This window comes from Leptonotus elevatus, chromosome 18, assembly GCF_054856555.1.
Source record: "Leptonotus elevatus isolate MCC_2025b chromosome 18, RoL_Lele_1.0, whole genome shotgun sequence".
Taxonomy (NCBI): Eukaryota; Metazoa; Chordata; class Actinopteri; order Syngnathiformes; family Syngnathidae; genus Leptonotus; species Leptonotus elevatus.
Genome location: NC_141256.1, coordinates 11,945,223 through 11,957,707, shown reverse-complemented (window position 1 = coordinate 11,957,707; position 12,485 = coordinate 11,945,223). Strand labels below are relative to the sequence as shown.

The following is a 12,485-nucleotide window of genomic DNA, read 5'->3' as shown; positions in this document are numbered from 1 at the left end:
TGTAGTAGCTCGTCAATTGCTTAGTGCTCTGGCCCTGTGTCGACAAATTTTAAATCAATTGGTTTTAGAAACTGCTATTGCTAGAATAGTTGAGATTACACCAAACTGCACTGCTGATTCTGAAAGCTCTGGCCACATTGCAAGAAGAAGCTGAAATCCATTAGACACAAATATCCATATATATAGAGCAGCAAAGAGAAAAGCTACAAAATGAAGAAAATAGCTCAACAGAAATAAAGATAATTTCTTCATAAGTATTACAAATACAATTAAGATTGTGAATTTAGGTCAACAATTCTTGAGTGTTTACACAAGAAGACTTTGTTGGTCCTGACGACAAACAGCTGATGTTTCCCTAATTTCATTCAGTGTAAACGGTCTTTTCATTATGTTCGTTTATTCAAGGTTCCCACCACTTTTTACAGCATTAACTTTCTTGCACTGCCTTTACGCAGTTCCAAGTCAAACACATGGAATGCATCAACAACAATAACATAAAAAAAACAAATACAAAAAGTGACAAGTTTTAAATAATCAGAACTGCATAAGAGGGGGGGAAAGTCCAAACAGGGAAATCTTCCAGTATTAACAGTGAGCTTGGAGAACTTTAATGAGACATATCGGCCAAGTATGAGGCGCAGTTTTAGTCCACTTCCTCCATCCTGGATGTGTCGTCATCGCCTTCCAGTGGCGGCATCTCCTCAACGGGGGCGCTGGTGTCGTCGGGAGTCGGATCATCGTCGTCGATACCTAGAAGAAGACCAACATGAAATTGAGAATTTATAGCAAAATAAATTCGAGTGAGTCAAAAGAGAGAAGAAAAAAAATCTTGTGCATCTACTCACCAAGACCAAGCTTGATCATCCTGTAGATGCGGTTGGAGTGCGTCTGTGGGTCGTCCAGCGTGAAGCCCGACGACAGCAGCGCGGTCTCGAACAGCAGGATGACCAAATCCTTGACGGACTTGTCGTTCTTGTCCGCCCCGGCCTTCTGCCGCAGCGTCCCCATGATGGGATGCTCGGGGTTGATTTCTAGGTGCTTCTTGGCCGCCATGTAGCCCATGGTGGAGTTGTCCCGGAGGGCCTGGGCCTTCATGATCCGCTCCATGTTGGCCGTCCAGCCGTACGTGCTGGTCACGATGCAGCATGGGGATGACACCAGGCGGTTGGAGACGATGACCTGTGGAGGAGGATCCGGGAATAACTACGTCAGAGTCGTTTTCCCTTGGTTGGCTTCATTGCACGCTGTCAAAATCTCATAGCAGCCTTTTGTTTTTTAGCTGCCGTTTCTGTTGGTGGGAATATCTAGCAGTGCATTTGAGTCACAATGTGACTCCAAGAGCTTAAACTGGGACATTTTGTGCCTGTCATACATGAGGTCAAATCAACTGAGGTTGCTGGTTACATTTTGGTAGGCTACTTCCTGTTTTTGTTGATGTTAGTTTTATTTTGGTAGGTGTTTTTTTTTTTTCAGTTTTTTTTTTTTTTGGACAAATGGGACACATCTCAAGCTGATACTGACTACTAGACAACCCCCCCCCCCCCCGCCCCCCATGTTAAGCGCTGTTTCTGGTTTTATTTTGGTAGGTTTCTACTTCCTTTTTGTTGCCATGACAGGACATTCAAAGCAGACCATCTTTTTTGTGATATAGACAAATGTTGACATTTTTGACCAGTTCAAAACCTTTGTGCCGTTAAGTGTTAGAAGACTTCTGGCCTTAGCTTCCACTTCATGACGGTGCCAATTCTGATTATTTTGGTTTGATGTGCTTACCTTCTCCACTTTCTTCTCAAGTATGTCCTTCATGATCTTGCACAGGTTTTCAAACTCAGCCGCCTTCTCCTCCTGCTGCTTCTTTTCGTCCTCATCCTCAGGCAGCTCAAGGCCTTCCTTGGTGACCGAGACCAGGTTCTTTCCCTCAAACTCCTTCAGCTGCTGGACGCAGTACTCGTCGATGGGCTCGATCATGTAGATGACCTCCAAGCCGGCCTTGCGGAGGCGCTCCACAAAGGCCGAGTTGGCAACCTGGTCTTTGGTCTCACCTGTCAACGCAGACATGTTTGTAACTACCACGGCTTGATAGTTTCAACTGCTTTGTCAAGGTGGAGAGATGAGCATCACGCTCACCTGTGATGTAGTAGATGTGTTTTTGGTTGTCCTTCATGCGCGTCACGTAGTCCTTCAGGGAAACCAGCTCCTCCCCAGAAGCGGAGGTGTAGTAGCGCAGCAGCTCGGACAGTTTCTTCCTGTTCTGGGAATCCTCGTGGATGCCGAGCTAAAACATAAATGCGTGTTAGTAACAAGGTGTTGAGGAGTCCTCGAGGGATGTGAACTTTGTGATGAACCAACCTTGATGTTCTTTGAGAACTGGTCATAGCACTTCTTGTAGTTTTCATTGTCTTCACTGAGCTCCGTGAAGAGTTCCAGGCATTTCTTGACCAGGTTCTTGCGGATGACCTTGAGGATCTTGCTCTGCTGCAGCATCTCTCTGGAGATGTTCAGAGGCAGATCCTCAGAGTCCACCACGCCCTTGATGAAGTCTAAAGCCAAAGACAGACCGGTGAGCCATTTTGTTTTTGGAGCAAAAAAAAAAAAAAAATCAGTGGCAAGTGTGTACTCACTGAGGTACTCTGGAATGAGCTCATCGCAGTTGTCCATGATGAAGACCCTGCGCACGTACAGCTTGATGTTGTTTTTCTTCTTCTTGTTCTCAAAGAGATCAAAAGGAGCGCGGCGAGGCACAAACAACAGGGCGCGGAACTCCAGCTGGCCCTCCACTGAGAAGTGCTGATGAAAATAAGAGTATCGAGTTGTTCGTTTTTTGGGGGAGGGGAACTAACTCAAATTCAAATCAGGATCACAATGGGTGTATTATTATTATTTTTTACTTGAGTATCTGCTTCTACTTCAAGTACAGAGTGTGAGTGCTTTTTGCCACCTCTGACCAACCTTGACAGCCAGATGCTCCTCCCAGTCGTTCGTAAGGCTCTTGTAGAACTCGCCGTACTCCTCGTTTGTGATATCGTCGGCATTGCGCGTCCACAGCGGCTTGGTCTTGTTCAGCTCCTCTTGATCGATGTACTTCTCCTTGATCTTCTTCTTTTTCTTGTCTGAGGACTTTTCGTGCTCGTGCTCGTCCTCATCCTCACCGATGTCCTCCACCTCAGGCTGGTCGTCATCCTGCTCTTCCTCATCCTTGTCCTTCTCCTTTTCCTTCTCCTTCTCCTCCCCTTCGTCCTCGGCCTCATCATCGCTAACCTCCTTATCTCTCTCTTTCTCAACCTGAAGGAAAACAACTTGTTAGTCACCAAGAGGTTCATATTTAATAGAGTACTGATTCCTTTAGGGCAGCTACACGACTGAGACCAGTGAATTCTGCCTGGCAACAAGCGACATACCCAGGAAAGAAATTATCTGATGAATGATGTTGCTCTATGTCCACCATTTTTTCGGACCGATACCAGCATGAGCATTCATTCGGTTTGAGTAAGTCACCGATACCACTAGTACCTTTGATACATTAAGCCCTCTCCACCCAAAAAAAGCTAAACTTTTTTTAATTACAAGGCTATTGCTCCAATATGTACTGTATGTTTCTAAAAAAATTTATTTTTATTTTTATTTCTTGTAATTGCTAGAGTGCGGCTGATACTAGTATTGCCATCGCAAAACAACACTTAAAGCGCACAACCAGAAGGACTTGAACTCTCAAACTCAGCCATAGAGAAGCTGCACTTTTTAACTTATTGTAACTGATAACTAGTACTGCAATAAATTAACAACCGACTGTCCATTTTACTCACAAAGAGTGTGATGGGGTAGCCAATAAACTGCGAGTGCTTCTTCACAATCTCTTTGACCCTCCGCTCGTCCACATATTCCATCTGGTCATCCTTCAGGTGCAGAATAACCTTGGTTCCACGACCAATTGGTTCATTTACTGGATGACAAGACAGGTCGACTCGGGTTACAGTTAATCTTCAAGTGATAAATTGTGCTAAGCGCATCGTGTGTACTTACTCTTGTCTGCCATGACAGTAAACGAGCCACCAGCAGCAGACTCCCACACATACTGCTCATCGTCATTGTGCTTGGTGATGACCGTCACCTTGTCGGCTACCAGGTAGGCCGAATAGAAGCCCACGCCGAACTGGCCGATCATGGAAATGTCGGCTCCGGCCTGCAGGGCCTCCATGAACGCCTTGGTTCCAGACTTGGCGATGGTGCCCAGGTTGTTGATCAGGTCCGCCTTGGTCATGCCAATACCCGTATCGACCAGGGTGAGGGTGCGCTCATCTTTGTTGGGAATGATTTCGATTTTCAGCTCCTTGCCCATATCCAACTGGGAGGGGTCGGTAAGGCTCTCATAGCGGATTTTGTCCAAAGCCTTGAGAGAGAAATGAAAGAATTCATGCATTCAATGACTAGTTTTCTTAAATGGAATGTACTCAATGTGAAGCGTTTCCCAACCTTGACGGAGCCAAGACAGTTTACATGATATTATTATTATTATTATTTTTACAATATACCAGACAACAAAGTCACAATAAGCATCACATGTATACTGAAAATAAATTAGTTAACCATAAAGCAATAGGTGGCTTCTGCCATCTAGTGGACAAGCTAATTTTTCTGCCTCTCAATATATGTATGTTGCCACTGCCATCATAGATAGATGACTATCAATTATTAGTGATAAATAAACGTCTGACCAGTTATGTGAATTTAGATAATTTCCCACAGTAGACCACAGGCAAAGCTGGCACATTTATAACTATCATTATTAAGCAACTTACATCAGAGGAGTTGGAGATGAGCTCCCTGAGGAAGATCTCCTTGTTGGAATAAAAGGTGTTGATGATCAGAGACATCAGCTGAGCAATCTCAGCCTGGAACGCAAAGGTCTCCGTCTCCTCCATTGGATGGTCTTCAGGCATCTTTGGCACAAGAGACATATGCTCATTAAAATGTGCATTCATTACCCATCGCAACATGCAAAACGGTCGATACGTCAGTGGCGAACATACAGAATCTACTTAACTAAGCTAACTTAAAAAAAAAAAAAATCCATCATCCTGCAGGGCAGTACTGCAGAGAAATAAAACTTATGACAACTTAACGAGTTTCCCAAAACAGGTGGTAAAAGAGACTGCCCGTCATTAATCCATCTTTGGCCTTTGAAGCTAAAATCCCATTGCATACTGCTGCAACGATGCTTTTGGCGTAATTGGTTCATTGCACAGTTCAATTTATTCACATGGTGAAAACTTTGGAGCGGAGGTATTCTAAGACAGACATTTGCACCAATCAAGCCCTTACAGTTTAATGGCTGATTTTGTTAAATTGTTGGAACATTTAGTTTTAATTTAATAAAGGGCCTGGCATGCAAAAATGTTTTTGACAGAAATAACATACGTCCAAGAGGAAGCACATTTTCACATTATCTGTCATTTTTTCATGTTTCCATGCAAGCAATTCTTTTTTTTTAATGTGTTTGTATGAGGTGAAATAAAGCAAATCTGAGAATTTTAAATCCCTTTATAATCCCAGTCAAGTAGTAACTGAGTGTTCCTTCCTTGTTCCACGTGACGCCGTTCATAACCTTGAAATATCGCAAAATGATGACCGATGTGTTGCATTTGACACGCGGTCATTTGCATGTCATCTTGAGCGCTCGGTGGCCCCACCTAGCGACTTAAGTGGGGAACTACACATTTCTAGAAGGTACTCTAGTTTCTATTGTAAAGTCTTTTAAGAAAATGATTAAGCACGGTATGGAAAAACGCCTCTTTGACCACCATTTGTGCGTAGAATGTTAAAACTTTGTGTTGTATTATGCTGTACACCTATTCGTAATCCTAGTATGGCAAGTGCACCACCAAGGGCCATGTGGTCTTCTTTCACGAGAAACAAGCAATTAGAAAATAGGAATCGTTGTCATATGTAAATATAACACAGAGAAAGGCGGAAAAGTAATCAATGGGAATCTTATTCATTTACCTACTGCTAACAATACTGCAAAGACTGTGTGGCTACTAGCTTGAATGCAATTCACATCACCAGATAATGGATTTGGATTATTCACAAAACAACACACATTAAAATCGAATTTTATTATTTTTATTGAGCCTATTTAAAAAAAATTCTCCAAAACACAAGTACTTAACACGACACATAATTTCGATAGCTTAATACGAGACAAAACCGTCAAAACGTGAGCGATAAAAACGATTTAGCTCGCAGGATTTAAAGGTGTTCACTCCCTTACCTTGGTCCCTAGTTTTTTTTTCAGGACGTAAACTCCGACGTTAAAGTGCTCAAGCGAGTGTGACAGGAACGGGGTGTTGAGTTCTTCTATATAGCCTTTCCTCAAAGACTGTTCGAGAAACGTCGAACTGAGCTCAGCCTAGGAGCTTCTGGAACTCTCTGGAATCTTCCTCGATACAGCCGGTAAAACATCGAACGCTGGTTGGCCCAAATTGGCTGTCATTCGGGGAAAAAGGGGCGGGAGCTATCGACGCGGAAACGTCATAAGGGGCGGAATGCAAATCCGTGAGGCGTTTACTGAACGTTCCAGAACATCGGGTAAAAGTTCAAACGTGTTAAATTTCGAAACTTCACTTTGTGATGCAATTACCTTGAAGAAATAAAAGGCAACCGTAATCATGCAAGGCAATAATTTCGTTTGAATTTCTCAGTTGATTTTATTACAAATTCGAATGCTTTCATTTTTAAAAAAAAAAGTTACAAAAAGACACAAGCTACATATTTCCAGTGACTTCATTATTTTTTTTGAGGTGTCAAGTATATTTCAAAAAGAAAGTGAATGCACTATTCCAAACAATGGTATTTTGTTTGTTCAGATAATAACATGGCACAGTAATGTAAATTAGCATGTGTTATTCCGTAATGCAACGCTTCTTTTACACGGTGAAAACAAATGGCGTATTGTATTCTTTTTGCCTGTGACTAGCATAAAAACCAGGCAGATTTGTTATAGTAGTCAGATGACATTTCATCATATTTTGAAATCAAAATAATCCTCACAAATTAAATTGCAACGATCTAAAATCCAATGCTTTTTTTTTTTTTTTTATCTGAGAGCTTCTTTTCACCAACTAAGACCGCCATTTTGACTTATGAATTGTCCGTAGGATGCGATAGGCTCCAGCTGACCTACGACCCGAATGAGCACAAGTGGTATAAAAAATAAATGGTTGGATGAACTGTATAATCATCCATTCATCCATTTTCTATAATCACTTATCCTTTTCAGGGTCGTGGAGTACTGGGCTACCAACAGCCAACACAGGCTACCAATAAAAACTGACGACCATTCAGACTCATATTCACATTGTCACTCAGTGGGATCTAAACACAGGCTGTCTGAACGGAGATCAGGCGAGGGTACCGCGACATCATCAAATGAATTGTATTATCCTTAAGGAACAAAAACTTCAATGCATGGATTTGGTAAAAATAAAAATATGAAGTTTTGTTTAGTGTAGTTTAACATAAGCAGCTGAGGTACTATTGTAACAACTCCATAGGCGACCTTTTCTACATTATTGTGACAAACAGTTACTGTTTAGAAACAAATGACTTAAATAAGTTACAAAAAGTAGTACAGTATTATGAAAGCAGGTGGACCGTTTAGTCGACTTCCTCCATTCTTGACGTGTCATCATCGCCCTCTAGGACTGGCATGTCTTCCTCAGCAGGCTGAGCAATGTCTTCGACTGCCGAGTCATCATCGTCAATGCCTGGCAATTATACATTCATGTGAGCAACTTGGGTGTCTTAGCAATTTATATAGGATAAGTTAAGTTGAGATCAAATAAACTAAGATCACATGAGTTAAACTAAGATAAGATACGCTAAAACAAGCTAAGCTTAACTAAGGTAAGCTAACCTAAAGAAATCTGTGGCGGCCATGGCTCAGGGGTGTAGAGACGGTCGTTCAGTAACCAGAAGTTCGGCTGTTCGATCCCCGCTCTCCCCAAGTCATGTGATTTCACACACATTGCTACTCACACTGGTGTATGGTAGGTACGAATGTTTGGTGATGGTCGGAGGGGCTGTAGGCGCACACTGGCAGCCACGCTTCCGTCAGCCTGCCCCAGGGCAGCTGTGGCTACTTAAGTAGCTTACCACCACTACAGTGTGAATGTGTGAGTGCATGAATAATGTATCCATTCCATTGTAAAGCGTCTTTGAGTGTCTAGAAAAGCACTATATAAACCCGATGCATTATTCTTATTCTTATTAAGGTAAGATCAGCTATAAGAAACTAAGAAAGATACGATAGCCTTCATTAGTCCCACACTGGGGAAATTTAGAAGATGGAAAAACACTCACCAAGACCCAGCTTGATCATCCTGTAGATGCGGTTGGCATGCGTCTGGGGGTCCTCCAGCGTGAATCCCGAAGACAGCAGCGCGGTCTCGAACAGGAGGATGACCAGGTCCTTCACCGCCTTGTCGTTCTTGTCCGCCTCAGCCTTCACCCTCAAGGTCTCCACAATGGGATGCATGGGATTGATCTCCAGGTGCTTCTTGGCTGTCATGTAGCCCATGGTGGAGTTGTCCCTCAGGGCTTGCGACTTCATGATTCTCTCCATGTTGGCCGTCCAGCCGTACGTGCTGGTGACAATGCAGCAGGGTGACGAGACCAGGCGGTTGGAAACTGTCACCTTCAAAGAATGCCGCATTTTGTTATTGGCACAGCGAAAGCGCAATAATAAACAGTGTGTCTTGCATTCAAACCTTTTCAATCTTTTTGTCGAGGATGTCTTTCATGATCTTGCAAAGGTTCTCAAACTTAGTCTTGAGTTCCTCCTGCTTCTTCTTGTCATCCTCATCCTCGGGTAGCTCAAGGCCTTCCTTGGTGACCGAGACCAGGTTCTTGCCATCGTACTCCTTCAGCTGCTGGACGCAGTACTCGTCGATGGGCTCGATCATGTATATGACCTCCAAGCCGGCTTTGCGGAGGCGTTCCACAAAGGCGGAGTTGGCCACCTGGTCTTTCGTCTCGCCTGTTTCAAGAGTCAGGAGTTAATTTGCTTTACATGCTAAATAAGTCTGCAAATGTGGGGAAATCGGGATCGCAACAGAATTAATACAAACCTGTAATGTAGTAGATGTGTTTCTGATTGTCCTTCATGCGTGAAACGTAGTCCTTCAGAGAAACCATTTCATCTCCAGAAGCAGAAGTGTAGTATCGCAGCATCTCTGACAGTTTCTTCCTGTTCTGGGAATCCTCGTGGATGCCAAGCTAAAATTATGAATGTACGTTAACTTATTAACATTGTCTGTAGGAGTCCATGAGGGATGTGGAGTTTGAGATCAATCTACCTTGATGTTCTTTGAGAACTGCTCATAGCACTTCTTGTAATTTTCTTTGTCTTCGCTGAGCTCCGTGAAGAGTTCCATGCACTTTTTGACCAGGTTCTTGCGAATGACCTTGAGGATCTTACTCTGCTGCAGCGTCTCTCTCGAGATGTTCAGGGGCAGATCTTCAGAGTCCACCACGCCCTTGAAGAAGTCTGAGAAGAAAGGAAGCCAAACTGGTGCGTGATGAAAAAGGTAACAAAACACCTGAGGGGAACCTTTAGAACGAGATACTTACTGAGATACTCTGGAATCAGCTCATCGCAGTTGTCCATGATGAAGACCCTGCGCACGTACAGCTTGATGTTGTTCCTCTTTTTCTTGTTCTCAAAGAGATCAAACGCAGCCCTTCTGGGTACAAAGAGCAGCGCTCGGAACTCCAACTGGCCCTCCACGGAAAAATGCTGCAGACAAATGAGAGCCACAAGTTTAGATGGATTATGTTGTAACAATCACATTGACAAAGATCGGCAGCGTTCATTTACTTTGACAGCCAGGTGGTCCTCCCAGTCGTTAGTGAGACTCTTGTAGAACTCGCCGTACTCTTCATTGGTGATGTCGTCAGGATTGCGCGTCCAGATGGGCTTAGTCTTGTTCAGCTCCTCCTGGTCCATATACTTTTCCTTGACCTTCTTCTTTCTCTTGTTCTTGCTCTCCTTGGTGTCCTCGTCCTCATCAGAGCCGACATCCTCGATCTCCGGTTTGTCCTTGTTCTCTGCAGCATCTTTGTCAGCTTCCTCTTCCTTCTCTCCTGGCTCGAGGTCCACCTCCTTCTCTCTCGTCTTTTCCACCTTGAGGATAATGGACAGTTTTAGGATCTTTTTGGTTCCATTTCAGAAAAATAACAGTGTTAACACACTCCCTTACATAAAGTGTGATAGGGTAGCCAATGAACTGAGAGTGCTTCTTCACAACTTCCTTGATGCGCTTCTCCTCGCAGTATTCCGTCTGATCTTCTTTGAGGTGCAGGATTACTCTTGTGCCTCTGCCAATGGACTCTCCTGAAAGTCAGCAATATAGAGGTAACCAATGCTTTGTGAATAAGTGCACTGAGCGACATAATGTTAAGTGAAATTTTCATTTACCAGTGTCAACACGGACAGTGAACGAGCCACCGGCCGCAGACTCCCACACATACTGCTCGTCATCGTTGTGCTTAGTGATGACTGTCACCTTCTCGGCTACCAGGTAGGCTGAGTAGAAGCCAACACCGAACTGACCGATCATGGAGATATCGGCTCCGGCCTGCAGGGCTTCCATGAACGCTTTGGTTCCAGACTTGGCGATGGTGCCCAGGTTGTTGATCAGGTCGGCTTTGGTCATGCCGATACCCGTGTCTACCAAGGTGAGGGTGCGAGCATGCAGGTCGGGCCTGACTTCAATCTTCAGGTCCTTGCAGAAGTCGAGTCTGCTGGGGTCGGTCAAGCTCTCGTAGCGGATTTTATCCAGAGCCTGTTAGAGGGTATTACATTACGGTCTTTTGTTTCACAATCTTTAAAACCATACACATTTTTAGGAATTCAAATACGTCTGGGCTGGCCAATGTTTTTTGTGTTGAAGCACACTTACATCAGATGAGTTGGAGATGAGCTCCCTGAGGAAGATCTCCTTGTTGGAATAAAAGGTGTTGATGATCAGAGACATCAGCTGAGCAATCTCAGCCTGGAACGCAAAGGTCTCCATATCCTCCTCCATGGCATGTGTGGCGTTCTCGGGCATCTATCAGAGAAAATAAATCAAATGAACCATCCGTTTATCCATCAAATTTCTTTTGGATTGGGGGCACAGGTGACTTTGGCCAAGAGGGTTCGCCAGCCAATCGCAGAGCACAAGTCTAGGCATGGACTATAGACAATTTTAGCATTTTTTAAGAACTTAACATACATGTTTTTGGAATGTGGGTGGAAACCGGAGTACCTGGAGTAAACCAACCAAGCACATGGAGTACAAGCAAACTTGACACTGGAAGGCCTGAACCTCAGAACTGTGAGACAGACTGGCAAACAACAAGGCTACTGTGTTACCTTTTCAAATAAAACTCAAAATATCTTAATATCTCAACGCTAGTTCTGGTGATAAAGTCTACCACATAGCTTGAAGGAATTGGGGGGGCTGGGGTTAACAGCTGCTTATGGTGGAACAGCACATGTTCATCCTGTCAATCAAACACCTTTGACCATCCCCCAATGGGTTACCTAACACCCCTATGTTGAAGGATTTCAACTAAAATCTGAGTCGATTTAATATAGAGACAATATTGTAGCACAAACACATGTAAAATATGAAAGTCCTGCTCTGTTCCTGCTTTTGTGGCATCTGCCATTGCGCTTATGCTCAGGGTCACCCTCCATGCCATGTGCTTGGCTTATGCTTCGGTGTCATTAAGATAGTCGCGGTACACCATTCTACTGATCTGTCCTACTGGACACTCTCGTCAACATGGAATATTGTTTTCCTTGAATTGCTGCAATCAATCCAGAAACAAATATTTGTTTCTCTGCTATTTTCCTTCAAAACAACAAGAATTTACATCCCTGCGTTTCATTCTGCTTTTTTCAGACTTACCTTGATTATGAACTCTGTGGTGGTCGAGTTTGTCGATGCTTTTGTGAAGAGTTCTAAGCCTGAGTGCTGTGCTGCTCCTACCGGTCGGTGAGTGTCTTTGGACTCGATACAGGCTCCCACGACACGTCGGTGTCTTTTTATACCTCAGCGAGGGGGGCTTCTGGAAGCTCCCATTCAGAAGGTTCCAGAAGATACGACCACTATCAGGGGGTTCGGGGGAGGTGGTGGTTGGAGTGGGTGGCGAGTGAAACACCAGAGTCCTAAAGCTGGTGTGTCCTTATAGGGCAGCAAAGTCTTCCTGATAGCTTGACTGGCCATTAGGCCCTAAGACCACCCCACTACGCACCACCCGCCCTCCAAGTCCTCACAGCTGTGCATTGCCTTTGCTATCAGCTGCTGTGACACACACACAGGCCTATGGGCAAGATGTCTATTTTTTGGAAGCACACATTTTCACATATGGTACACGAGTCACAAGCCTGTGCATTTAATTTCTGAATTTCTAAAACTAATCAGCAATCTGCAACAGCT

General features: G+C 44.0%; 2 protein-coding genes across 2 annotated transcripts; both read right to left on the bottom strand.

Annotated features, from left to right (window-relative positions):
• Positions 1-380: 380 nt before the first annotated feature.
• LOC147158623 (heat shock protein HSP 90-alpha-like) lies at positions 381-6,437 on the bottom strand. The gene is made up of 11 exons (XM_086060494.1): positions 6,269-6,437; positions 4,797-4,937; positions 4,021-4,387; positions 3,804-3,940; positions 2,950-3,282; positions 2,622-2,787; positions 2,350-2,540; positions 2,128-2,275; positions 1,774-2,042; positions 846-1,179; positions 381-750 (listed from the first exon to the last, which is right to left on the bottom strand). The coding sequence occupies exons 2-11, from the start codon at positions 4,935-4,937 to the stop codon at positions 644-646; spliced, it is 2,193 nt and encodes a 730-aa protein (XP_085916620.1). The 5' UTR covers positions 6,269-6,437; the 3' UTR covers positions 381-643.
• A 229-nt stretch (positions 6,438-6,666) lies between these two features.
• On the bottom strand, positions 6,667-12,281 carry hsp90aa1.1 (heat shock protein 90, alpha (cytosolic), class A member 1, tandem duplicate 1). The gene is made up of 11 exons (XM_086060495.1): positions 11,955-12,281; positions 10,959-11,108; positions 10,475-10,841; positions 10,257-10,390; positions 9,875-10,180; positions 9,628-9,793; positions 9,354-9,544; positions 9,126-9,273; positions 8,766-9,034; positions 8,359-8,692; positions 6,667-7,763 (listed from the first exon to the last, which is right to left on the bottom strand). The coding sequence occupies exons 2-11, from the start codon at positions 11,106-11,108 to the stop codon at positions 7,654-7,656; spliced, it is 2,175 nt and encodes a 724-aa protein (XP_085916621.1). The 5' UTR covers positions 11,955-12,281; the 3' UTR covers positions 6,667-7,653.
• Between the last annotated feature and the right edge of the window lie 204 nt (positions 12,282-12,485).

Bases quoted from the DNA above. Each gene is read 5' to 3' on its own strand.
- LOC147158623 (XM_086060494.1), bottom strand. From the start codon at position 4,937: ATGCCTGAAGACCATCCAATGGAGGAGACGGAGACCTTTGCGTTCCAG. The intron at 2,276-2,349 runs GTTGGTTCATCA...TTTATGTTTTAG, and splicing joins AGTTCTCAAAGAACATCAAG to CTCGGCATCCACGAGGATTC. The intron at 1,180-1,773 runs GTAAGCACATCA...CCTCCTCCACAG, and splicing joins TTGAGAAGAAAGTGGAGAAG to GTCATCGTCTCCAACCGCCT.
- hsp90aa1.1 (XM_086060495.1), bottom strand. From the start codon at position 11,108: ATGCCCGAGAACGCCACACATGCCATGGAGGAGGATATGGAGACCTTT. The intron at 10,181-10,256 runs GTAAGGGAGTGT...ATTATCCTCAAG, and splicing joins GCTACCCTATCACACTTTAT to GTGGAAAAGACGAGAGAGAA. The intron at 8,693-8,765 runs GTTTGAATGCAA...CATTCTTTGAAG, and splicing joins TCGACAAAAAGATTGAAAAG to GTGACAGTTTCCAACCGCCT.